This window comes from Plectropomus leopardus, chromosome 13 (assembly GCF_026936395.1).
Source record: "Plectropomus leopardus strain MGB_pleo_1.0 chromosome 13, ASM2693639v1, whole genome shotgun sequence".
In the NCBI taxonomy this organism is placed as follows: Eukaryota; Metazoa; Chordata; class Actinopteri; order Perciformes; family Serranidae; genus Plectropomus; species Plectropomus leopardus.
The window spans coordinates 14686355-14713211 of NC_142188.1; the positions used below are offsets into that span (position 1 = coordinate 14686355).

At 39.7% G+C, this 26857-nt stretch overlaps 2 protein-coding genes and 1 long non-coding RNA gene across 4 annotated transcripts in view; 2 read left to right on the forward strand and 1 right to left on the reverse strand.

Moving 5' to 3' along the window:
• Positions 1-14054, reverse strand: part of LOC148187680 (uncharacterized) — a 163370-nt gene extending 149316 nt beyond the window's left edge. Inside the window, exon 1 of the long non-coding RNA XR_015778518.1 lies at positions 13422-14054. This is a non-coding gene — a long non-coding RNA (uncharacterized LOC148187680). The remainder of the gene's footprint in view (positions 1-13421) is intronic.
• The window catches only part of LOC121954489 (cGMP-dependent protein kinase 1), a 118822-nt gene extending 98293 nt beyond the window's left edge, over positions 1-20529 (forward strand). For both annotated transcript variants that reach the window (XM_088086805.1, XM_042502005.2), the window contains exons 8-18: positions 1225-1290; positions 5512-5586; positions 11706-11802; positions 11912-12051; positions 14944-15033; positions 15157-15298; positions 16061-16224; positions 16410-16532; positions 16637-16699; positions 16815-16881; positions 18022-20529. In XM_088086805.1, the coding sequence (XP_087942931.1) occupies positions 1225-1290; positions 5512-5586; positions 11706-11802; positions 11912-12051; positions 14944-15033; positions 15157-15298; positions 16061-16224; positions 16410-16532; positions 16637-16699; positions 16815-16881; positions 18022-18120 (1126 nt within the window). In that variant the 3' untranslated portion in view covers positions 18121-20529. The remainder of the gene's footprint in view (positions 1-1224; positions 1291-5511; positions 5587-11705; positions 11803-11911; positions 12052-14943; positions 15034-15156; positions 15299-16060; positions 16225-16409; positions 16533-16636; positions 16700-16814; positions 16882-18021) is intronic.
• A 2292-nt stretch (positions 20530-22821) lies between these two features.
• On the forward strand, positions 22822-25284 carry LOC121954910 (dickkopf-related protein 1-like). The gene is made up of 4 exons (XM_042502653.2): positions 22822-23584; positions 23712-23856; positions 24008-24142; positions 24255-25284. The coding sequence occupies exons 1-4, from the start codon at positions 23183-23185 to the stop codon at positions 24518-24520; spliced, it is 948 nt and encodes a 315-aa protein (XP_042358587.2). The 5' UTR covers positions 22822-23182; the 3' UTR covers positions 24521-25284.
• The last annotated feature ends 1573 nt before the right edge of the window (positions 25285-26857 follow it).

A 26857-nucleotide genomic window follows, 5' to 3' on the forward strand; every position in this document is an offset into this window, starting at 1 on the left:
CTTCATCCAGACCGGAACATTTGTTGTTCTTTCACCCATTAACCTGGTTACGAATACTGTAAGTGTGCTTATGTAAATGGTACTGAATGCTGTTGTGGGCAAACAGAGGAACAGGTGGAGCAGTGTTTGCCAGAGTATTGTGTTAAGAGCATGGATGGAGGCCATAGGAGCTTATCAGAGGTGAATGAAATACTGTATGAGCTATGCTAGTGGTGGAGGGCCCCAATAGTCAGTCTGTTAATGTATCCTTTGCCCCTGACAAACACTGCCTCTCCTCTCCTCTCCTCTCCTCTCCTCCTCACCTTTCCAAATGTGCTGTTCCCCCACCAGCTGTGACCTTTATCTAAAGGGGTCAAAGAGTGAGGCAGAGTGCATGTGCGTGCGTGTGTGTGCGCGCGCGTGTGTGTGTGTGTGTGAGCACGAGGAGGGGTGTGTTTGGAAGAGGGAAGGCAGAGGGAGTTGACATAGCATGAGGGGGAATTGTCACCTCAGCTCATTGAAATAGGTTGCTGTATTTCAGACCAGACACAGAGAGTGATTGTCAGCTACTGTTAGCACTTAAAATTGAATCTACTCTTTAGGAATCTAGAGCAGGAGCTTTTTATTCGCTCCCTATCGGGATATTAAATTCAACCAGTGTATGATACTTTTTTCCCCCCTCTTTTTCAAAAAGGATGGGACACAAAATAATCTGCTTAGGTCATTCCCTGAAGAATTTCCTGACTTTTTTGTAATATTTTAGTCTGTGTTAAAGTGGATAACACTACTCTTGGATTGGAGTTTTATATAGAAGTGCGACAGACGTGTCTTTTGTTGGAGGGCTGCCCTGGGCAGTGCGCTGGTTCAGAGCTTATCGCCGTGGGAGTCTGTGTGCAGAAAAATCTTTCACAGTGAAGGATGGATTCTTGGGATACGGACTCAGAGGACTCGTGTGACTGGGGCGACTCCTCAGAAGAATCGTCAGAGGAAGATGAACTTGATGTCAAATATAATAAAGAGTAATGCCAATCATGCAGTGATGTTTGTTGCCTGTTGAGAGTGATGTTTTTATTGTGTGTCAGAGCCATTTATGGAGTAAATGGCGCTGAATAAGACATCACTGATGTACAGATGTTAACGTTCTGACTGTTTCCATCACAGCTCTGATAAAGCACTTCAAATGAATAATGATGAATGTGCCAATTTTTCTTTTGTTCCTGACTGTTTTATGATCTTTTTGTCCAGGGAGGACATCAGGACAGCCAACGTCATTGCAGCAGAAGCAGTCACCTGTCTAGTCATCGATAGAGAGTGAGTATCAATAAAGTTATTCCCCTCAAAATAAAATGACTGTTCTACAATGTCAATCCTTTTATTAAGCGTTAAAGTAGTACAAGAGCTGGGATGCACAGATTTATCAGCTGATATTCACCTTGTGGTGGAAAAAGTATTCAGATCCTAGTATTCAGATAAGTACCAATACCACACTGTAAAAATACTCCAAGTAAAAATCCTGCATTGAAAATGTGACTGAACTAAAAGTAAGTCTAATCAATAAAATGTACTTAAAGTATAAAAAGTAACGAACACAAAGAAATAAAAAAAAAGATTTCAAAAAAATTAATTAATTAAAAGTATTTAAATAGAACATCAAACAAAATAGAAATTTATTTTAAAGAAAATCATCCAAAAAACTTCAAGCTGTGCTTGTGTAATCTGTAGGGTAACTTCATTTATAACAGAAAATCATATTTTAGAAACTCTTGTTATTATTTTTATGCAAAAATCTTAACTTGTAAACTAAGTACAGCAGTCAGATAAATGTAATGAAGTAAAAAGTACAATACTTCCCTCTGAAATGTGGTGGAGTAAAAGTGCAACTTGGCGTGCACAGAAAATACTCAAGTAAAAGTACCTCAAATTCATACTTAAGTACTGTACTTAAGTAAATATACTTTGTAACATTCCACCACTGGCCAGCAGCCTATCATTAAATAAGATAATATTCACTGATGCAATGGCCGATGTTTTTCTGTTGTGTCACATCAGTTTTGTGCAGGCTAAAAGCAAAGGCTCGAGACTAATAATGTTGTGTCATCCTGGGGAAAACAGAAAACATGTCTGGGATGCACAGAGATCTTCCCTGACGATACAGTAAACTCACACATCAGGGGACGCACCCTATTGTTTTTCTGATAATGCTCTATTGTGAACAACAAATCTGTGTTGACATTAGCAGGAGAAGAGCTGCTATACGATAGCTCTGAGCTGCCGATGGTCGCGACCAAGAGGTCACAGAGTTTGCATTCAGGTACATCATGATGCACTCAAGCTGTATCCACTAAAAAGGAGTTTTGGGCAAAGGTAAATTCTAACATTCTCATGATGTACTCAAATTTAATCTTGAAAAATGTCGTTTTTGGAGAGACACTTGAAAAGTCGTTTGGAGGAGGAAATTGTTGATAATTTCACAGCAATGTAAAATAGTACAATAATGTTTTATGTATTTTACTCACTGCAAAAGTTCACGTACTGATGATATTTCCTTGTTTCAATGAAAAAGAAAAATTACATGAAAAATTATGTACTTCCAGCTGAGCTGATGCGGGAGACACTGTGAATTGCTCTCCGGCATAACCCCCTAAACATGCAATTTTAGACAAGTTAAGTTTTTATTATTAATAATGACTTGTTTTTCTTTCCCTGGCACAAAAGAGGGAATACATAACAACAGTAAAATATCTGTCTGTTATAAGCAGCCTTCCAAAACTTGCCCTCAAATTCAGCCTTGCTCATGATAGTCGGGAAAGGACAATTTCTTGGAACAGGATCTACAAGTACAACTGAAACATCACCATGAACCTTCTTCTACACCTTCTGAACATGGTACACTTTAAATTGTCATTACTTTCAATTTCCAAACTCAAAAAACATCAAAGCTCTCGAGGAAATGTCAGATTTATCCCAAATCATCCATTAAATTACATTTCAACAAATGTAATAAATGTGAGGTGAGAAATAGATGCATTTTCAGGGTCATGCTCCCTGTAAACTTTCCTGCAGCGCCTTATTTAAATGTCTGCTCACAAAGTTTGGTAGTCATAAAAGGCAATCACGTCACTACCGAAAGTCTCGGTCTTTGATTCAGCTTTAAAGTTCAGGACCCATTTAATTCTCATGTAAATGTTTTCCAGACATCCAAAATTAGGAGATTTTCTTGTTACGTGACGCCAAGAAGGCATGTCTTAAATCCTAAATCAACTTCAGTGAAGTATTCAGATTTATGCTAGATTTGTGCAGGAACAAGGGTTATTTTTTTCCACTGATGCTTCTCAGGAGATTATCAAAGAGAGTTAAACCACATTTTCAGCCTTGCGTTGCAGTGACATTAAAAATGTAGATCTAGGGAGGTTTATATCAGGTCACTATCTAAAGAAAGTGTTCGTCTCTAAGCATCCCCGTCTCTAGCATTAAGTCATGGGGTGAGAATAGAGAGACAGATGGATTGGGCATCGGGAGGAGATGGTATCAGCTTACCCAGGGCCTCCCTCTAGCCTCAGGGAGCACGGCAGGCACAAATGGGCCTTCCTCAGAGCCAGCAGAGGGGATAGTGAGTGAGTCATCCAGTGCAGGTGATTACCACTGCCTTTCACTCTGCCTGTCATACAAGCTGCTAATGCTGTCACGGCCCACAAAACTAGCTCACTGCATGTGCGAGTGTCACCCACTCCAGTCAGATCTGCTGCACACTCGAGGTTATTTAAACATTCTGTGTGCATTAATTTATTTTCTATACATCCATGCATGTGTGATGCAAAACGAAACAGCACATCCTCAGACGTTAGATGAGGATAATTGCAGGAGCTGTGCAGGAGGAAAAAAAAGGGAGCAGAGAGACAGTTGGAACGAGATGGGGAATAAAAACAAACGGCAGGGAGTCAGCGACTCAGTGCAATAGACACTGTAAGCAGCCAAACATTTAAAGAAAGGCTCAGCTCGGAAACAGCCGCAGCTTACAGGCATTATGGTCTCAACAGGAGAAAACACCAGATGTATTACATCGTCTGGCTGACAGCTTGATGAGCCTTGCATGAAAACAGTCTCAGTTACTTGTTCTTTCAGGATGTCTGGAGTCTTTTGCATAGGCGGCCATACTTCAGGGAGAAATGAGCTGAAGCGTTATTTTTTATGTCCCCATGAGAACTCTGGAAGGTTATATTTTCTGCAAGTTAGCATATTATGTAGTTTATTATTCTGTAGTCGGCATCTCACTGTGATCTTTCTTTAACCGCCATTCCTCTATGCTCATACTAATGATAATTAAGTAAGTATTGTTATATCCAGTAAAAAAAACTTAAGTTTTATTATTAAAGGAGACCTCTAAACCAAAAATACAATGTTCCTCTTCACATTCATCTTGTGGCCGAAATACCAAAAAAAAACCATTTGAAACACTCAGCAACAATGTCTCTTTAAAGAAATCATGACCTAGTTTCTCAAAATTATCCACAGACCTTGTTGTGAGCAGTTTCAAGAAGGAACTAATTTCTTTCTACCGAACTACACCCACATTACCGCACGGACAGAAATGTACATCAACTCATGGCGAGAAGTTTGTGCTTGTGACGGCACGAGATGTAAACATTAGTGGTGTCCTCCACAGCTGAGCTGCAACATTAACTAGCTCAATGGGACTAGCAGTATAGAACTATTTGTTAATGAGTGATTTGGTCTGCAGTTGTAGTTTGGTAAAAAAAAAAACACAAGGTCTGTGGATTATCTTGCATGAGCAGGTCATGATGAAAGAGACATTGCTGTCTGAAATGTATTTTTTTGGCACTTTGAGCACCACAAGCCAAGTGCCATCTAGTTCAATTATATTCGAGAGAAGGCAGACATCTCTACGGTTGATATCTCCAACACTCGGCAACTCACAAGAAATCAATCTAGATTGATAAACAATAATACAGGCAAGAGGAAAAATATGTATAATTGATTTTGGGGTCAACTTTCCCTTTAAGGCCTAAGAAGAACACGGTTGATTCTTGCAGTTAAATGACCTTAACTGACTTTGCTAAGTACAAAAAAGAACAAAAAAATTGTCATGGGGATCTTATGTCTAATGATAACCATAACCATCCTGACTTTTTTATCACTCAGCCCAGTATGTTTTCTGTTCTATAATTCATTCATTAAAACATTTATGCACAGCCTCTACTTTTGTCTCTTAAATTCACACTCATCCCCCGCCTGCTATCACACTATTTTACACCTCTTCAGGGTAGCTCTGTCTCGTCATCTGTTCTACAGTGTTTTTTAGAGGCTCGTCTCTGAAAGCAGACTGATGAATATTTAATAGTAACTGGCAGTGTTTTTTATGGCAATCTGACTATATATTGTACACACTCCTTATACAGATTGCCTGCAGTTTACAAACTGCATTCACTCCATACTGTAAGTGGACAATATGTGCCTGTGCAAAATAAATAGCCTTGGGCTGTTGGATGATATGATGTTATTTCTGTGTTGCAGTTCATTCAAGCACCTGATTGGAGGTTTGGAGGACGTGTCCAATAAAGGCCATGAGGATGCTGATGCCAAAGCCAAGTAAGACAATTCCAATTTAATTATTAAAATACTCACTGAGCAAATTTATCTTTTTGCTTTGTGCTTGCTTTTTGTTTTCGTTCGTCTTTCATCTTTATCAGCTAATTTTGCAAATGAATTTTCGAATTAAATAAACCTCTATAGTGTTGTGTCATATAATGACTGCCCGCCAGCTGCAACTTTTTATCATGGCACATGCTCTGGGCCAACTGTTAATGCATTGTGCCTTTAGGTCTGTTATATAACAACACAATACCCCTGTGGCCGGCCAGTAAGAAGATGCTATGACCTTCGTCTCTATTTCTGGAGGAATTAATATGTTCTCTATTTATCGTCGCTATGGAAACAAGAGAATAGCAACATAGAAGGCACCTTGGCAATGAGGTGGGCATCTTGGGGTACAAGCAGCTACATATTGGCATAATCTGATACCTCGCTCACACACATGGTGCTATGTTGTGAGTCAAGGTGAGGAGAAACAAGAACCCGGTAATGACAGATTACAGAGAGCAAGAGCAGCTTATCACCCCAGAAAGGGAGAGAGCGACATGGACGGATGGACAGACTGAGTGAGGAGAGGCGGGGAGAGAACAAGATGGGTGACACAGCAAACTAGACTTCTGTCCGAAGCTTTGGATTTCTAGCTGACTGCCGAGAGTGGCAGGTCCGTGGCATTTAGTCAGCAAAGAGCAGACCATAACACCAGTTACTGTGTTGGACAAGGAGGAAAAAGAGAAGACAATGCGGGGGGATAATGGGAAGGGGTGCAGTGGCTAGCCTCTGGCATTAGCGGGATACTTCATTGATTTTCAACCAGATTTGTATCAAAACAGTGTGGGTAGTATATGTAAATAAACAGTGGTAAATATTACTCTATCTAACCAGTGCCGAGCCCACATATCGCCCTTTCCTCCCCCGGCCAGATGACGTGTTTTGCATCAATTTGAGTCATACCGCGGAGTTCACTGGCTCTCCTGGGCTGTCTCTTTAACTTCAGGCTGTACTTCCGCATTTTTGTATTACGCAAATTTACAAATTTGCTTTTACTTAACAACAAGTGCTGCTCTCATCTATTGATGTGATATGAATGGATCGACAGATCCATTTTCCACATTGTGAGTGACAAACTGCTGTGGAGGAAAAAAAGGCCAGATAAAGAGTATATTTGCGTTGCGTTCAGAGCCGTAAAAACCTAATTATTTAGAGAAAGGACACTGAATGATACAAGGGACACACAGGCAATTAAAATATCGCCCGTCCCCGTCATCTGCTACCACCACACAGACACTATCATTCTGTGGAGAACACTGTCTCGCCTAAAATGTTTTTAGAATCACAATTGTGGCCGGCTGGCAAGTAACGACGCTGTGCATTCTGCGGTACTGTGCATTCTGGCATTTGTAGGGTTTCTACTTCTTGAGGAAAAGCAGATGCCACAGACCTTTTTCTCTGTCTTTTTGCATCTCTCTACTACATAGACATCCTAGTTTAATTAAAAGGCCATCTTTCCAGCAGTGAAGTATTTCTTTAAGCCCTGGCCAGGTCCCCTTTATGGCTTTCTACCACTGCTGATTGCCAGCTAATGTGTGTGATAGAAAGAGACCTGCAGTGTGTATTCTCTACCCCATTCCTCCTGTCACTGGCTCTGTAGGAAAGCTAGATTAAGATTGATTTTATGCAAATGAGAAACGAGTCATCGCCATTGTTTGTAACCTTATTATCAACCCTATTCTCCACAGAAGTTAATCTTAAAATATCGCCACTCTCTCCCTCTGCTTACTGAAATCTGTCACATCTAAGTCGTTTTCATCCTGACTGAGGTAGCTTCGCCGCCGCGTGCTGTGTGTGTCGCCTCCCCACCCAGCAGAGCACATTTGTTTCTTGCTGAGGGGAAGCCTGCCTGAGTCAGGATCCCACGGTGATGGAAACTATCTCTAATTGGTCACAGCGGATAAGCACCACGCAGGAGTACAGTAACCATACAGCAAACTACAGCTGCCCTCTGTGAGGTTGACAGGTCTTTCCTTCAAAGACTACCCCCGTGCTATTTACTAGATATATGTGCATATTTTTGTTGATCAAGCCGCCACTTCTCAAAGCAGAACCAATACATCCCTCTCTGCTGAAATGTGTTGCTTGTATTTCTGCATGCATACACTGATTTAAATATTTTTGGTGAGTGGAAGGCAAGGTGAGACAAAAAAATATAATGCCATAGGTGATATCCCTTATCTTAAATATAGATGCCTACGTCTCCAGAACTTTACTCTAGAACTGGGGGTGTCCTGGAGCCAGATGCAGAAACAATTTGTACGCACAAAAACTATGCGCACAACTTTCCACAGACATAAACTGGAATGTATAAACAAAGAATGTGCAGCGGGAATGTGCTCACACATTCCTCAGATCAGGCATGCACATGATTTTAGCTGCAAGCAAAATAATGAGGAGGCAATTAAATATATGTTGAGAGATGAATAATCTTGTTTTCGTTTTGTTTCACTGATTGTGTTATTATTTCTGCGGGCTACACAGCGCTCTGTAAAATGTCAATCAGAGACACACTTATAAAGTTAATTTTAAATTGTATATGAGCAACGGGTTTCATCTTTTTTTCTTGTCTTTTACAGTCATCTCCGTGTTAGTGATTACTTAATTTCATCCCGTGAAGTGCTTTGTAAAGTCAGTTTCAACAAAAGTGCTTTGAATGAATCATTGATCCTCCTTCTGTTGATGAATAATAATAATGATTTTGATTATACCACGATGACAGTTTGCAGAAATATGATGAATTAGTGGTAAGGATGCTGCTCTGGCACTGTTGGAGAACCTCGCCAATGTGACGCAGTTTCATTAAAATGCACTTCTTATCAAATTTATTATTGACAGCTTTAAGACGTGCAGGAGTGCACGCACAAGTATCAAAATGCAAACACATATTTCAGAGCATTTCTACATCCATCTATGGCATAATGTGGGTGTGGAAATGAGACCAGTGCCCGTGCATCCAGCGCCACAATGGTCAAAATTTCTAAAACAGAATCAGGAGTATGTACAGCTTTTTAAACCTGGCAAAAATGTGTACATTTATTTCTGCTTTGTGCACAAGCTAGGGTCGTAATGGTATGATATTTTCACAGTACGATAACCATCTCAGAAAATATGTTTTTTTACGGTATTAAAGAATTATCACTATTATCAGTCAGAATGATTAAAGGAATAAAAACAGAAGGGTTAGATATGGTTGAAGAAACATTTTATGACTTTAATTGAAACGTATAACCATTTTTTGGTAGATGTGTAAAAAAAACTTTTTAAAATAGCTAATGTAAAGGTGGGATTCTCTGTCCAGTTGCATTTTTTTTTTTCAATTCCGTAGATAAGCAAATGTACTCAGTATAATAATTGTCAACTTTTACATCATGGTACACCTTAAAACCAGTATACCACCGCAACCCTGGTGCAAACACAGTTTTAGTCGTGAATCTATACACAGAGTTTTATGAATGTGGTTTCTAGTGGCCCCTGGGTTGCAGCTCTGGCCATGGCCTGCAACATCCCTGGTTTGTGTCTATACTCAGGGCCCTTGTTGCATTTCATTCTTGAGCTCTGTCTCCCCTCGTGCTTTCATCTGTCTTGTAGGGCATAAAATCCAATAATAGTAATTTATCCTATGTTAGGTCAAAAGCTTCTTTTGTTTTCTACTTTTTTGTCATCAGTTCGGTCTCATTTTCCTTTGAAAGTCTCAACAAAATGTCTCAGACCTCACTTTATGAAACTTCCAGATACACAGTATTAAGTATAAATATTTTACTTTTCACTCACTTCTAATCACAGCCCATCCAGCATGATGAAGACATATGAGAAAAAATGATCCCAGAATGACTCAGCATGTCCCATGCCTGCTGAGCAGGTGCAGGACTTCAATAAGCGAGAATTACTGGTAAATAAAAGTGACATTTAATGAGAGTCAGCTTATAGGACAGAGATGCCGTCTTCCCCTCTCCCTCGAGTCGGGCTAGACCAACGGAAATGAGGACAAAAGCGCACACACTCACACACACACACACTCAGATACACTCACACACACTCAGATACACTTAGACACATGGGGATTGCATCATCTTTTTATGAGCTCATCCGTTCACTGATACCGATTATCACCCACTGGGGGGCTACTTGACCTGCAGTGGAACACTTTGTCTTGAAGTGCTATAGTTACAGATTTGCCAACAGGAAGTCACATGTCATTTCAACTTCATATAAAGGATCGTACAACAGTGTAAATGCAGCTAAGCTCTGTGTTAGTTTTTATTCAAGGTCATGTTTAAGACATCTATTCAAGGTTGATGTATGGTTCAAGTTCCACTGGGTCCGCTCGCCAGTATCATATCTTTCCTCTAGTGCTTTAGCCGTGTTGTTCTCTACCTATCTGAAAAAAAAGAATCCATATGAGTATTTGTGTTGCTGCTTTAGCAAAAATCTCCACTATTCAGTGGCTCCTAGAGAGCCTATGTGTCCTTGGTTGAGACACAGAGCAACAGGAAATGTTTTTTCTGTAACGAAACTCTCCATTACAAGTCACTGCAGTGAACTGATAACTTCACCAACTGGTTTAACGGTTGTCTTACTGACAAAACACTTAATCTTTCACACAGAATAGAATATTATAGGTTTATTCCCCTACTGCACACTTAAAACAATAGCTTCTTTTTGTGGTTGGTTATCTGATGTTCAACAGCTTTAAGTATTTGCTCCTTGCCATGATACTTCAAATGGAGCAACGCTGCCATCTGGTGGCCAAATTATACTGTTACTTTGTTTTAAAGACCTGCACTATTAAAAAAAAAAGATCCCCTCATTCCTGACCCCTTTATATCTTAACAGAATTTGCAAGTCCTCCCTCATTATGTGCACTCATAAGTCCATGCATGCACACGTGTCGGGCACCATGACCTTATTAATAATCCTGCCCCACAAGAAGGAATGCATCAGTTACATCTCTCCATCCTCTTGTTAAGCAGAGAGCATTTTGGGATTTGGAGTTAGATAAAAGGATCACCCATGAATCTTACATGCTACTAGTAGTGCCTATTTATACACAAACAACAGCGACTGTCCTAGTTATCTCATGTGTTTCTGAGAAATGCCGTGGCTCGGTTACCTGCCAACACGTGCCCCCACTGTGCCCAATGGTATGCAGCTTAGGGAAAAGCTTTTATTGTTCTGGCTTGCTGTGATGTATCTGGTGGATCTGCTGGAGTAAAATCCTCTTTCCACTTCTCAAATGGCCACACAAGCTGACAGTGAAGTATTGCCATTTTATTTATCAAATTAAAACCCAGAAAAGTACTTGTAAAATGAGTAATTGTTTAACATTTATATAAATCAAGTTAATCTCTGCTACGACACGAAGGAAGACTCCTTACTTATCTCAACGATTCTTCCTTGTAGGGGTATTTTTTGACAAATGTCTGTCTGTCTGTTGGCATACAGCCATGTTGTCTCTGTGCAAGAAAAGGCCTTGACGTTCTGTTCTGACTGACCCAGAAAAGGCTGTCCAGGCTCAGATCTGTCCTAAGCCCACTGATCCAGAGACTGAGCTGATGAAACTCTGTCTGGATCAAACAATAACCAGAGAAGACATGGGGCATCTGGGGATAAGGGGTGGACACGTGGAAACAATCTCGGCTGCCAGCATGTTCAGGTCTGCAATGGCACGTTGAGGTGTTCGATGGCAGAGTCAGTGCATGTCTTCAGAGCCAGCTTAGTAGCAAGCTCATGTGACCAATGTCCCATCTTTGTTTTTTCAAGAGTGGGGACAGGCTGGGACAAATAGTACGTGCTCAAAGAGAGGTCAAAGCGATGTACCAGAGAACTAAACTCAAACACATCCTGTTCACTTGCTCATATTTATACCTTCCACATCCTCAATAACATCCTTAATAGATTACTATGAGATAAATCCCCTAAGATTTACAAACAAATGAGCTCAAGGGGAGACGGATATTTTGTCTCAGGTTGTTGAAAGTAGATTATCTCTTCTTTCATCCTTCATCTCATCTCTAATCCTGTTCCCATTCTGTCTTTTTTTCCCCCCTCTTTTCCGGGCACCGCAGGTATGAAGCGGAGAATGCGTTTTTCTTCAACCTCGAGCTACCTGACTTCAACATCATCGACACTCTGGGGGTTGGTGGCTTCGGTCGTGTTGAGCTGGTAGGGAGCATTGCACTGTGACACTAATGTCTTTACAATTTTCTAACAGGCTGTGCAGGTTCATGCGCAGGCTGACCTTTGCATTGCTGTCTCTTACTTCTCACTGCAGGTTCAGCTCAAAAGCGACGAGCACAAAACCTTCGCCATGAAGATCCTTAAGAAGCGGCACATTGTTGACACAAGACAGCAGGAGCACATTCGTTCAGAGAAACTCATCATGCAGGAGGCCCACTCGGACTTCATTGTTAGGTACAACCTCCTGAACAGCATCTTTGATTAAATAATCTACTGCACTGGTTCCCAACCTGGGGCTCCTGACCCCCACTAGGTGTCACCAAAGCATTATAGGAGTCACAAGGCCTTTCTTTATATATATATATATATATATATATATATATATATATATATATATATATATATATATATACACACACACTATATGGACAAAAGTATTGGGCCACCTACAGGAGATTTTATGACATCCCATTCTAAATCCATAGGCATTAATATTGAGCTGGTCCCCCTTTGCAGCTATAACAGCTTCCACTCTTCTGAGAAGGCTTACTACAAGATTTTGGAGTGTGTCTGTGAGATTTTTGCCAATTCATCCAGATTTTATACACCTGTGGCAATGGGACTGAATGAATAATAATACAGTAATAGTTAATAGTTAATACTATTACTATTAATACTATACTATACTATTATTATAAACTAATAGTAATAACAGTTCAAAAAACATTATATATATATATATATATATATATATATATATATATATATATATACACACACAATACAGAGACTCCTTTAAAAAGTTCTTACAAATTTCTTAAAGACTCATCTGTGATGCAATATTAACAGGGAATAATCGTCTCAAAATTCATCATAGTTGCTCATTTTACACAAATTTCCTGCGGTTAGGCATTTGGGTCTATTGTACGATTTATCAGTTGTTATGTAATGTTATTTTTATGCATTGAATATGATATGAAATATACATAAAGTACAGACATAGGAGGTAAAGAAAGGAATAAAGAAGGAAATTTGACTCAAGCTGAAGTACAAGTATTCTACTTGAGCATAAGTAAAAAAGTAGGTGAGTTAAAATGTACTCTAAACGTTACTGCTCAACCCACACTTTGAAAAGAGAAGGGGCACCTTTCGACTACATGGCAGTGTATGCCTACACACCATCGGAATAACATCAGCATACCCTTATGTCCACAACAACAGTAATTTTAATTTCTCTACATGGCACTTTGCCACCTGTATACAACCTACTACTAACCAGTCAAGCCTCACTAGAATTAACCATAAAAGAAACACATTTCAGATAAAAATGACCGCCAATGAGTAAAAAGACTACAGACACTGGCTGCAGCCACAAACACTCGCTAGGAAAGCCTGCACAATCTATACACACCACCACACTGGAAATGCATTGCTATGCAACAGCTTGGGTCTTTATTGACTTCCTGTCACAGCAAAACAGCTCAACCGGAAATACAAAACGAACCATTTAGATCGTCAAGTTTGAAAAGTAGCGCGCATGGCAGCGCGTTTTCACATTTTCATTTGGGAAGTGAGTTTAAAAAAGAGTTTGCTGTTGCACTCACCTGTGGCCTCGTGCACCGGAAAGTCCTCCCCAATCTGCTCCACTTTCAACTTCTGCACCTTCGTCCTCAACGCACAACATTATATCCAGTCCACTCAGTGTCTCTGTCCCACTGTGCTCCTCAAAGGTTAAATGTTGAGCCAAATGCAGTCAAAGAAAACAGAAAGTCCTCACGCTGCTCAATGTAGTCCCGTTGAAGTATCCCGCGAGTACTATAGCATGTTAGGCTAGTCAAGCTAGTCTGCACCTGCATCACAACACTGTGTATATGCGCGTGCTCGCGGAGTGAAGCATTAAATGGACGATTAATTAAGGTAAAGGCAACATTTTTTAAACTATGCCATAACTAATGATAGCCACAGCCCTGGTGCGACCGTCGTTCCAGGTCCTTCCCACCGGTTGACCCGCAGCCCTTAAACGCAAAGATTTCAAACGCTTATATACTGTCAGCTGACCGGGTGCGCTACATATCTGTACGCCGGTGCAACGTTGAACACGTAACGGACACCCGCCATATAGTGTGCAGACGCCGCCTGCTCGGCGCACTGCAGGCGTACGCCAGCGTTCAAATGGTGCAGACCCACTGTCACCTCTTTGTTGCTCTGACTTCCCTGCAGCCACAGACTCACCTGCAGCTTCTGCTTCTGTCTTTTATTTCATTCCCACAGTGTGAACTGATTCATGCAACTTTTGTTTTTACTCGGTGAAGGATGCAACTAGAAATTTAGATTCAGATTCACTTGATTTTTGCACCTTATCATATTAAAAATACAAAAAGAACAAAATATCTTGGGTCTTGCTCCTTTGACCAGCACAATGATGTCTCACACAATACAGTGCTATTGTGGATACAATATACAGTGCACAGTATAAGTGATTAGTAATTTACAAAAATATTATCTTTGAGCCTTAATAGTTATTCAAATCCTGCACTTACATCAGATCCATGGACCGGATTCTTTGTCATGCTACTAAATGTCTCCTTGCACATGCAAATCAGGTATATTGAAACAATATAGATGGTGCCATAAGTGTAGAATGAGTGCAAGTGCTTGTGTCTACCAATGATATTCCTGAGAAACTGACCTATAAGATGTTTCTCCTGCTATCTTCTGATGGAAAATGGTCTAGCATCTTTTTACCTAAAGGAAAATAAGTCTACCCTTAACTCTATATAATGTATATAAGTATAAAGGTCTACTAGAATCAACAATATAGTACTATTTCTGACCATTTAGTGACATTAAACGGCAGGTAACTGAGGCATTTTATGTAAAAATGCTTCACACACAACATTTTAATTAAATCTTTACATCTGAAAGCATGCATATAGATAAGATTGTAAAATTTAGATTATCTGTGTGTATAATGGTGTCAGCAATCATTTTGTGGGAGTATACTGTATATCAGCTCTTCTTTTGACTTTAAAATATTACTTGATGACACTTCTCCAACCAGATATTCATCAGATATTTTGATATTTAACAGCTGTTTGAGTAAACGTCCACTTTTTTTGTTTTCAGACTCTATCGAACATTCAAGGACAGCAAGTACCTCTACATGTTGATGGAGGCGTGTTTAGGAGGAGAGCTGTGGACCATTCTTCGAGACCGGTAAGCTCTGTTTTACCAGGTCAGATGAATTAGCTGAATTAGCTCTAATGCTAGTGACGCAAGCAGTGACTTACAGTGATAGTTCTAAAACCTCAAGTATCTTTTGTCCTGCTGTGTTTCCAGGGGTTCATTTGAGGACTCAACCACCAGGTTTTACACAGCGTGTGTGGTGGAGGCCTTTGCCTACCTGCATTCCAAAGGAATCATCTACAGAGACCTCAAACCAGAGAACCTTATATTGGACCACAGGGGCTACGCCAAACTGGTAAGAGATCAAAAAGGGCTTACGACCCAAGAAAACCTCTGGACTGCATTTTTTGTGTCTGTTTCTATGATGCTACGATGATCAAACACAGCTTGAACACTTGCCTCATGTTGGCAGTAAATAAAAGTATAATTATAGCATAAAGAAAGTAATTGAGGTTAAGTCAGGTTCTGTGTTTTTTGGGGTGCCGCCATTCCCTCCTCTCCTGCTGGAGAAACCAGTTTGTTGCTTTTGGCAGAGCAGCAACAAGCTCAACCCTTTCTATCAATCATGCCAAAGCATCAAGTGAAAACTGTAATGCTGACATGATTACACAATTTTCCATCTCTGCCAATATTATACATAAGCATGTACATACAAACCCCACTGAGCAATTTAACATTGAAAAGATGCCTAATAAATGTGTAGTATTCTTTAGACGTTTAGATTTCGGTTAGTCAAGGTTTCAAAGTGAAAGTTTAATAAATGTCTAGTGTGAACCGTGATGACAGAGTAAAAAGAATCTGAGTATATGACAAAAAATAAACTTTCATAACGTAAACATGGGTTATGCAGTACTTTTGTGAATTATTTACAGGTTTTATGTATTTTTAATATTCTTCATGATTATTTTAAAATATGGTCTAAAATCGGGCTATATGTAGCCAATAAATCCCAGTCTACAACAGCACTATAGCTTGAGGACAATGTTTTAATGATGTCTCTTGCTCAGCGGGAACAACCAAATTGATACAACAGGAATTCAAAATCCTGCTTTCTCAGGTCGACTTTGGCTTTGCAAAGAAGATCGGGTTTGGGAAGAAAACATGGACCTTCTGTGGGACGCCAGAGTATGTAGCACCAGAGATCATTCTGAACAAGGGCCACGACATCTCAGCCGACTACTGGTCTCTAGGAATCCTCATGTTTGAGCTCTTAACTGGCAGGTACACACAAGTCCGGGCATGTCGTCAAAACTAATATCTTAAGTGTTCCATGTGATGGCATATATGATATTACATACAACAACAACAGCAACAAAAAATAGAAACAGTTGAACGCCACTTGATTCAATTCTGCCACACTAATGCGTTTTTCACTCAGGATTAATATCTTTTCCTTTGTTATGCAGCCCTCCCTTCTCTGGCCCTGATCCTATGAAAACCTACAACATCATCCTGAGAGGCATCGACATGATCGAATTTCCAAAGAAAATTACCAAAAATGCTGCCAACCTAATTAAAAAGCTATGCAGGTGAGTGTCTGTGCTTCCAGCAATAGTTTAAACTCAGAGTAATTTATTTAAGTGGTCTGTGTGGTCTGAGTGGCTGAATCATCGTATGTTTTTTTTCCCTGCAGGGATAATCCTTCTGAACGACTGGGAAACTTGAAAAATGGTGTCAAAGACATCCAAAAGCACAAGTAAGCATGTCTATAACTGAATATAATCCACTTATTTTTAGTCATTTCTCTTTATAGAATAACGTGTTGTAAAACATGATTATGAAATTAAGAAGTCTTGCTGTTTTTTCTTCAGATGGTTTGAAGGCTTTAACTGGGAGGGTTTGAAGAAGGGGACATTGACGCCTCCTATTATTCCTAATGTAAGTAATCACTGCTGATATTTGATGTTTTTTGTGTGTGTTTTTTTGTTCTTTTATACAGGGTGTCTGTGGGTCCTTAAAAACGTCTTAAAGATCCAGCGTGTAGGATTTAGGGGATATATTGGCAGAAATGAAATATAATATAATAAAGATGTTTTCTTAGTGTATAATCACCTGAAAATAAGAATTGTTGTGTTTTGTACAAACCAAACACTAGCTCTAGATAGAGCCATTCGCTTTTTCAAGTTGGCCACCTTAGTCAAGATTTTTTTTGGTGAAAAAGAAACCTAGGCAGATAACTCGGTTCCTGGTAAAAACCTTTTCAATGTCTGGATCTGAAGTTATCAGGGGAAAAAAGATGAGCAAACAACTGATCCGGGCAAGCAACCCGTCTGCGATCTACCAAACAGACTGAGAAAACTTATTAGTAACGTATTAAAACTTTTTTGTAGCGTGAAACTGCTTTAATCAGTGTCTTTTCTGGTTTGAATCACCTGGTCCGTTTGTTTTGTAGAGGCAAAGACCTCTGTAGATAATTCGGCTCCTAGTAAAAAAAAAACCTGAACAATGAACACTGAAGGAATTCTAACCAGAAGTTTTGTCTGGTTGCAGTCTGCAATTCTCACCACTAGATGCCACTAAACCCCCTAAATCTTACACACTGTTCCTGTAATATAAGTTATAAAATAGTCTTAAATTTAAATTTAAATTTGTGAAGTTGTAATTCTTACAAATATTTAATGTTATTTCATTTATCATATTTGATTTCCTTTTGTCAGAAAGAATCAAAATTTTCTGCACAGAGGACTACATTCCTGGTGTTACAAACCTTTAAATATACCACTGAACCTAATACTGTTTTTTTATTTTATTTTATGCTTGTACTTATTTGTTGGCAGAATGTAGATTTTCTTTCTCTAAAAACCACTTTGTTACACAAAGCTGACCTCTGCATACAGACCACTTAACACCTTACTTACGTGCAATATTTGGAAAAGAAAAGCCCAAAAATCTCTTACAAAGAGAAAAAAAAAGTCTCAAATTTGGTTCAAGTAGGCATAATGTTGTAGTCAATCGCATACTCACAATACATCTGCTTATTTGGTCCTTCTGTTAATGATTCTTCCATCTTTCCACCAGGTCACATCAGCAGTCGACACGAGTAACTTCGACAGCTTCCCAGAGGACAACGAGGACCCGCCTCCTGATGACAACTCCGGCTGGGACGTTGATTTTTGAAGTCCTCCTCTCCCCCTTAAAACCAAAAGAAACTCTTCTTTTGTTGGCTTGGAGGCCATCTCGACATGGACATGGTTGTGTTGTAAAAAAAACTGCTTTAAAAAGAAAGAGAGGAACAAGATAAATGGATGGATGGCAAACCCTCTGGGTCACCGATATGCCTTTATTTCACTGTGGCTCTGGAACAAGCATTTATAATGGGACTGCTGTAGCACTTCTTCAGTGTCGTCTTACACTCAGCTCTAAAGGCAAAGGCAAAGAAAGTGCAGGGATACACACATATACACACACAACACAACAGAGGCTGATAATGGAGCCAGTTTTTTTTTCATGTAACAGGGAAAGATGTTCAGCGGGTGGATGTATGTTGGATAGTTTGTCTTAGTTTCGGTTCTAGGAAAAATAAGAGTGTAAAAAATGTGGACGGCTCGAAAAGAGAGGAGGCTGATTGATTTTTTTCTGTTTTGTTGCTCTGCAATATTTGGTGAAATGTTTGAAGACTTTGGGGGAATGTGAGATGTTACTGCAGTTGCTCCAAGTTTTTTTGACATGCAGCTGTGATACTTTCCAGAGATCTACACACTACAATTTGCAAGTGAAACTGGTATCAAGTGCTCAAGACTAACCTGAATGTGACTGATTTTCTTCTTATTTAACATCCATAAGGCATACAGCATGTACGGTAAATAGTATTTGAATTTCTCACACATGAACACAAAATCGAATACTTAGTACACTTTCTATGAGATTAACCTACCTTGAAAAGCACAAGCACTGTGCATTCAGTGGAAAGAGACGTGACTCTTAAAGTGCCCTGCTAACAAATTTAATGATTCACACACCGACACACATGAAATGTCAGGCTAGTATTTCCATGAAGCAATGTGTCATTATGCACTTAAGACCATTAACTGAGAAAATCAGCAGTTACAGCTAATTTTAAGCTTCAGTAGATGAAGTCACACTGTTTTTTTTGTTCTTTAATACGCTTTTAATCATGCATATGAATGCTTCTCTACCTACATATTTCTTCGTTTTGTTTTTGAGTCACCCAAAATGCCTCGTCCTCTGTTCACCCCTGTATAGTTCTGACATAACTGTGAACATGGTTTCAGTGTCTTTGGTGCTGTTATTGGTAAATTATAATAAGCGGTGGTGAGATGACAGTACTGGTTATTGTTTTTGTAAAGTGATTTTTTTGTGCTTGATTTCTTTGTAACGTACTTGACTTCCTTTGGAAAATTGGAGACGTGTCGATTTGTAAACGAGTGAAAATTAGTTTGATATCACTTGATGACATATTACATTGTGCTGAGTGGTATTGTTAAGGTTTTTAAAAACAGATTCATCCATATAAATTAACCATCCTTCTCCTCTTCTCCACATTCACGCTATCCTAAAACTGACTTAACTTCATTTTATTGATAGTTTTAAATATCTCCTTGGAGACAAAAGGAAAACATATATTGTGTGAAACTTTGACCACTAGCACCATGATCTCTCATCACCTCTCACCTCCAAAAATCAGAGCATAAAATCAGAAGAAATGTAAGTGCCTTAAATCAATGGCATACAAAATTAACATCACAAGTCCTTTTTGATGCTGCATGAACACATATACACCTCAAAAAACGTATGTCCTCTTAGATGGCTGCTTCTCACCCTTTGTTATATCTAATAAACACATTAATCACCACGGAAAGAGAACTTTTAGTCATTTGACTGCTGACAAAACTGAAACTCATTTCCTGCTTAGCCCCTTTTGATTTATCTCACAGGAACATTTATGAACACTGAATTGATACAAATCTATCAGTGGCTGCAATGACGTGCTTTACTCTACATATCTAAAATGGTTTTATGAAGTCAACCACAACTGACTTGAGATAAAGCGAACTATAAATCATGGCTCATAGGGCTCATCCATCACCTCCATCATGAAATCTGAGCATGTAGAGATGGCAAGAATGATTTGCAGTTTTGATCATTTCACAGATTGGAAGACAATATCCCTCTTTACCACTGTTGACAATCTTTGATGGTATGATAGCATTAATCATCCAAATTTTATAACAGCTCATATCTCATCCCAGGACGCCAACACGCTTACATATAAATGATATAAATCATTGAGTGATGTTGATGGAGAGCTAAGAATGAGAGGAATTCTTAGTTCTGCGGGCGTACCATGAGTATTTTTGCTGTATTAAGGGCAGGTTATGTTTATCACAAAGCCTTATGTATGCCATCACTTTACAGACCACTGGTTTTGAGTCTTATATTGACCGCCTTCTGCAATGTTACCTGATATTTGCCTTGTGTTATGTTGTTTATTCTGCTGTAAATTAATTTTGCAGAGTGCCACCTGTAAGATTTTTAAAATTATAGAGTAAAAAACAATACTTTTGAGTGGTGTTTGTCTCTTAGTTATTTTAACCTTTGAAACCTGGAGCGATGTCACGTTTCTTGTGCTGCTTTCAGATGCCTTTTACAAGTATTTAACCCTTTCAAACCTGGATCAACATCAGGTTTGTTTTTCTGCATTGAGATGCCTTTCACAAGCTATATGACCCTTTAAAATCTGAGCAAAATTGGTTTGAGTTCTTTTGAAAACATGGGGGGGAAAGGCAATGACCAGTTTGGCAAGAAATGTCCCACAAATTACAAGAAATTAGCAAAAGTTGGCAAGAAAATCACCTTACAATTAGTTTTTTATAGTCCAGGATTATGAGAAAAATACTGAAAATGAAAAATTGTCCAGAAAACTATATTTATAATTATAAAAAATAAATATTTAACACTATGGTGATAAAACAAGCAAAATAAATACAGTTTTGGGGGGTCATTTTCGTGTTTGTTTTTGTTTTTCAGTTTAGTTTTTTGTGTCAGTTTAGTTATTTTCAGGTTTTCTTGTAACTATATTTACTAATGTCTTGCTAATTGATGGGTCACATCTTGCTAATCTGCCAATTGTATTATCCTCATGGTTTTTTTTTAAATAAATAACAATAATTTAAAACGATTTACTCAGGTTTTAAAGGGTTAAACTGTTGAACCTGGAGCAAATTGGTGTAATTTCCTTCAAAGACATGGGTAAAATGAGTAACTTGTAAAGAAATGTTCCACAAACTTACAGATATGGAAAACTAGGGCAAAATGGCTTGTGAAAATAAAATCTAAGGAAAAACTATATTGATAAATACCACAATAACATATTTTAAAATATGTTGCAAATTATTACAATTATTACTTTTGTTTTGTTTTTTTGTTTTTGTTTTACTAAATTTCAGGTAATTTCATTAAAAATATTTGGATCATTTCTTCTTTTGTTGCTGATTGCCCTTTTCCCATATTTTTTAAAGAAAATCACACCAATTTGCTGCTTTCAAAACAGCTTAAAATGAGTGACTGGGGAGACTTTGCAGTAGTCGCCACAGGAGGGAGCTGCAGGTAAGACAGATATTTCTCAGAGCCAGTTGCCTCAGCCTGATATGTGAACTGGTTTAGGTTGCCTGAGATATAATAATCGGTCCTAGAAGTTAATGTCATCCACTTACTGGTAAGTGCGGATGATTCAGCCTCTCTGGTCTCAGTGTTATTCGCACAACAAATCTGTTTGGGGGGACAGGGAAATGGCTTTAGCCATAACAACAGGGTGACACCTCTGGGAGATCAAAGGGGATCAAAGTGCATCAAAGGAGCTCACCTTACCAGCACTGACATTTAGTAAAGTGGAGATAAAAGCCCTACTTCAAAAGACATACAGCAATTCAAACGCGTAAAGTGCTACAGTGTTTGTCAGGTGTCTATGGCGCATCTCTCTCTCTCTGTCTCTCACACACGCATATGCACGCACATCCTCACACTCAAGCGAAACCTAAGTGACCGGCAGATGACGTCCAAGTGCAAAGATGTGACCATAGACGAAATAAATGGCTCGTTTCCATTACTTCAACACCTGTATTCCACTTGTTTCAGTCATTTCTATAGAAAAAAAATAGACATGGAGCAGACCACTGTGTTATTTCACAAAATACAAGAAAACATTCACCAAAACTTGGCTGTTTTCAGGACATTTCTTTCCCCACGGCTGTTATTCTTGCAGTGGAGTTGCCCAAGGGGGTCAGAGATCAGGGCAGATCAGAGAGATGCCTTTAATCTCAAAGTGCCAGTCATCCCTGAAAGGCCTTGCCACGGAAGTCCATTAATTCGGTAAACTTTTCACACCCCTTAATGGTCTGCATATCCCGCACATTGATGTCCGCCACTGGTGTAATCAAGCGCACTTTGGAGGATAATTGCCCCCTTTGCAATCACAAGGATCAAATGAAGTAGTTAATCGACGGCAAGTAACTTCAATCACTGTCTTCACACAGCCAAAGGGCAGTTAGGCTGCTTGAATGTCAAAGAAACGGGAATATCCAAACAGCTTTTAGAAAGAAAAGCTAGTTTATAAAGGGAGAACACTAGTGAGGTTCTGTCAAAATAATTTTGGTTTGGAAGTCATTAAAAAGGAATATATCAATACATTAACTGTTCGCATCAATATTTCTGGGAAAAAATGCTAATTTATATAAATGATTGATTAAATTAAAAAAAAAAACGTTTTCGTCTCATATTGAGCTTTTTATTTTAAATTAAGATATCAAAATTTAACATTAGGACTATAGTCATTCTCTCAATGTGGCGAGATTGCTTTACACACATGTTCGTAAAACAGTGTGGAGACAAGCAGGTTAAAGCACAAACCTGGCAAAACTTGACATGAATAACACTCGTTTTATAAGAAAAATAACATATATCATGTATTCACTCCTTTATAATTGAAAACGTGATATCATATCATCTAGAAAAGCCCTTCGGGGTTATACTTTACTTCTAGCATGTGTTACTAGGTGATGGGCATTCAGACTCTGCAGGTCATTATCATTACACAAACATTGTGAAACGCAGTCCTGTCGGGCAGAATAGATGGCCATTTCCGTACAGTGGGGCTCTCTTTGAAATTCCTCCCTCCGCCTTTGTTGTGCACAGCGAGGGGCGGGAAGACAAACAGGTCCACATGTATAAAGAGATCATCCCAGGACTGGGAGTCAGGAGGCTCCGAAAGCATCGTGCCGAAACTCTCTGGAAACTTTTGGAATCGGGATTCAAGGCCGCTTTGGACTTTGTCTTACAGACTCCTTTTTTGCAAAACAGAGGGATTTTTGTCGTGTTTTTCGTCGCAGAAGAATTTAAAGGGAAGATCATGCAGATACCGCCCGCGCATCGCTTTTTGGCTGTGTATCTCACGCTGTTTGGATACCTTGGGGAGGTCTACACCGGGACAGTTCTGGTGAACTCAAATGCAATCAAAAACTTGCCCGGTGTCACGGGAAGCAAAGGCGTCGACTCTGTCAGTCCAAGTCCACGAACCTCTCCCTCCGGTGGCACGGGGCACAAATCACCAGCAGACACCTTGCAGGTAAGGAACTCTCCCGTGCGTAAAAGTCAACTCCGTGCTTAATGATACAACATGCGTTCGTGTACATTGTTATGTGATGTCTCAACACGTAAATGACGCGCTGCTTCTCTCATTCATTACATGATAGCAGTCAGGTGTTTGCACGGATGATGAAGACTGTGGAGGTGATGAATTCTGCAACGACGCCCGAGGCGTCTGCCTGCCCTGTCGTAAGAGCCGGAAGCGTTGCGCACGGGACGCAATGTGTTGTGCAGGAAACCGCTGCAGCAATGGTGAGCAGAGGCATCCTGTTTGAAATAATTTCAAAGTTGGGGATAATACTCTGATACTAAGGAACAGTTTACATGATATATTCATTAATTTAAATCTGCTCTTATGATAAATACAGAGTCTAAATGCATTTCTCTATTCTGACCTTTGTAGGTGTTTGCCAGGCAAATGACATGGATGGTACAGATGCATCCATCACCACTGGCTGGCACAAAAACAACAGCTCCATGGAGCATCATGCCAAGAAACCTCCCACTGCCCAGAGCAATCAGCCTCCTGCTGTTAAAGGTAAGTGTCATGATAAGATTATCAATTTCTCTTCTTGTAACAGCATAAGCAGTTGTTAGTGAGGTCTGTTCAATGTAACATATTTTTATTCCTCTCTTTCCTCTGTCTCCAGGCCAGGAGGGGGATACTTGCCTGAGATCTGCAGACTGCTCCGAGGGTCTGTGCTGTGCCAGACACTTCTGGTCTCGCATCTGTAAGCCTGTGCTGACTGAGGGCCAGGTGTGTACGCGCCACCGCAGGAAAGGCACCCACGGTTTGGAGCTGTTCCAGCGCTGCGACTGTGGCGACGGTTTGGCCTGCCGACCGGAGAAAGGGGAGCAAGATCACAGTGTCAGCAGGACTGCAGCCCGGAACCTACACACCTGTCAGAGACGCTGACAAAAAAGTGTGGACACACATAGACACACACACACACACAGAGAGAGCAAACCCATAAATCAGTCACAGACACTTCAGCCTTGCATACACCAGAGATGCTGACACACACACACAGACACACACAGAGACACCTAACACCTAAGACATCCTTTCCTGCCAAAGTTGCTGACACAAACAGCACCCGGAAGGATAGACAAGATTCCTGGAAAAGTGATACACCCAGAGGGATGCAACAGTGCAAGATGGACTGATCCAATTCCCCATCAACAGATGAGGAGTTGAAACTTAGGAAGTGACATTTCAGAAGTCTTGGGAAGATCAATTCATGTCGTCGGTAATGGCAGAGCTGTTTTGTTTCTCTTTTTATGGAACTTCGAGCCTCAGTTATTGCAGTAAATTACTGTATTGTAAATATTATCCTGAAGGTGGCACTTAAATGAGCTATGGAATCCTGTCAACACCAGTATTATAAAGACATGGTGCTGCATGCATTGTAAATTTGCTATTCTTAGAGCTATATCTGAAGCATCTGGTCTTGCTTTAAATTCTTAGGGATGTCTCGGATGACAGGTGAAACATCTCCAAGAAACTTGAGCAAGTCCACTTGTTGATGATGTAGCACTTAGAATTACCACGACCTGGATGACCGAGAATCTTCACCAACAACATTGTAAATTTGTTATATATATTATTTTATTAAAAAATGTTATATATATTAAAAAAATGAATATATTTCTTTTATTAAAGATCATGAGATAACAATACTCCTTTTTACTGCATCTTATTTTTGGCAAGTTTCTTCTTCTCTTCTTCGTTATAAAGAAATGTCTTTCGGGTTTAAACAAGGTTTTAGTCAAAACTATATGTGAACATAAATTCTCCTGCAGCAGTAAGGGTCCAAACCATTAGGTCCAAATATTCACTTAACAGTTGATTCGAGTGGGAAACGATTCCTTCAAAACAGCAACCATCCCCTTCTGGAAAGCAAGAGTTATTTGAGCAATCACTTGGTGTTTAACTCGCAGCCCAGTATTCACAAATCAGTGGTTGAGGCTGAGTGGATGGTTTAAATATTTGGCCCAGTTATGCATCTCAAACTCATTACACACAATTGCTGAAATTTGTGCAAACACACTCACGGAAAAACACAACAAATAACACGCTCTGAGTCATTAGTGAGCTTCAACAGGCCACATCCTGCTGTGGAAGCAGATGATGGTCCATCAGCACGATGTCATCAGAGGAACATGAAAAACAGGACAGGATGCTGCTGTATCAAATGATAACTGCAGAGGGGTAATAACAAAGTATGTGTGTCCTGGCGAGTGTTTGCCATCTAACCCTTTGGTGTTGCTGGCTAGTTTCTAATTATAACTTCCCTGCCTTCAAGTGCAGCAGAGCAGATAGCTAGCTATCCAAACTAAACCCTCTAATTACTTCATCTTACTCAATCTACACAAGGATTCATGAAATGAGGTGCACCGCAGTTTTTGTGATGCAACTTAAATTAAGGATCTCAATCTGCCCATTTGCACAGCACACCCCATTTCCTGGCTGTTGTGCAATGGATGTGCTCTAATGTGTAGGCTATGAATCCACCCAAATACACCTTGGTGCCTGTAATTAGGCCTGTTTAGATTAGAAGATGGCGAGGAAATTACTGTACTTTCAGCTTGATTCTCATGTCAGATCAAAAGGAGCACAAGTCACTCTTGACATCTGACCGAGCCAGATAACCTCTTCATCTGTTTACTTCCACAGACATTAATTTGAAGTTTGTCAAAGGAAGACAAGGTGAGGTTTACGCCGACTGTCAATGAGGATCAGTTGTTGAAAAGTCACTAACGTCATTTACTCAAGTGCTGTACCTAAGTACAGTTCTGAGGTACTTGTACTTTACTTGAGTATTTCTATTTTAAGCCACTTCCCACTTCCATTTCAGTACAGTTTAATAGGACACACTGTACTCTTTACTTTACTCTTGTCCATATTCCTCAGCTTATTCAATCTGTGCTTTTGTGTAGGAATATAGATGTAATATCATTGGGAAACCAGCTAAAAATAGGCTATGGACTGCTTTCCCATTGCCCAGAGAGAAGAGCTGTGTACGCGGCTCTGCAGCAGACAAGTGTGCATTTTGTGTATGCGTGTGGGGGGTTTGTTTTGGTGTGTCTGGGCGACGTCACAGAAGGACCAGAGAACAAGTAAAGCAGTTACTTCTCTTTGTATATCTCTTACTTATTCAGTCTCTCTTTCAAACTTAGTGAAGACTAATTTAGAGCGATGTTTGACTGTTCTTGGTCGGAGATGGACAGTAATTAGTGGTGGTACATCATT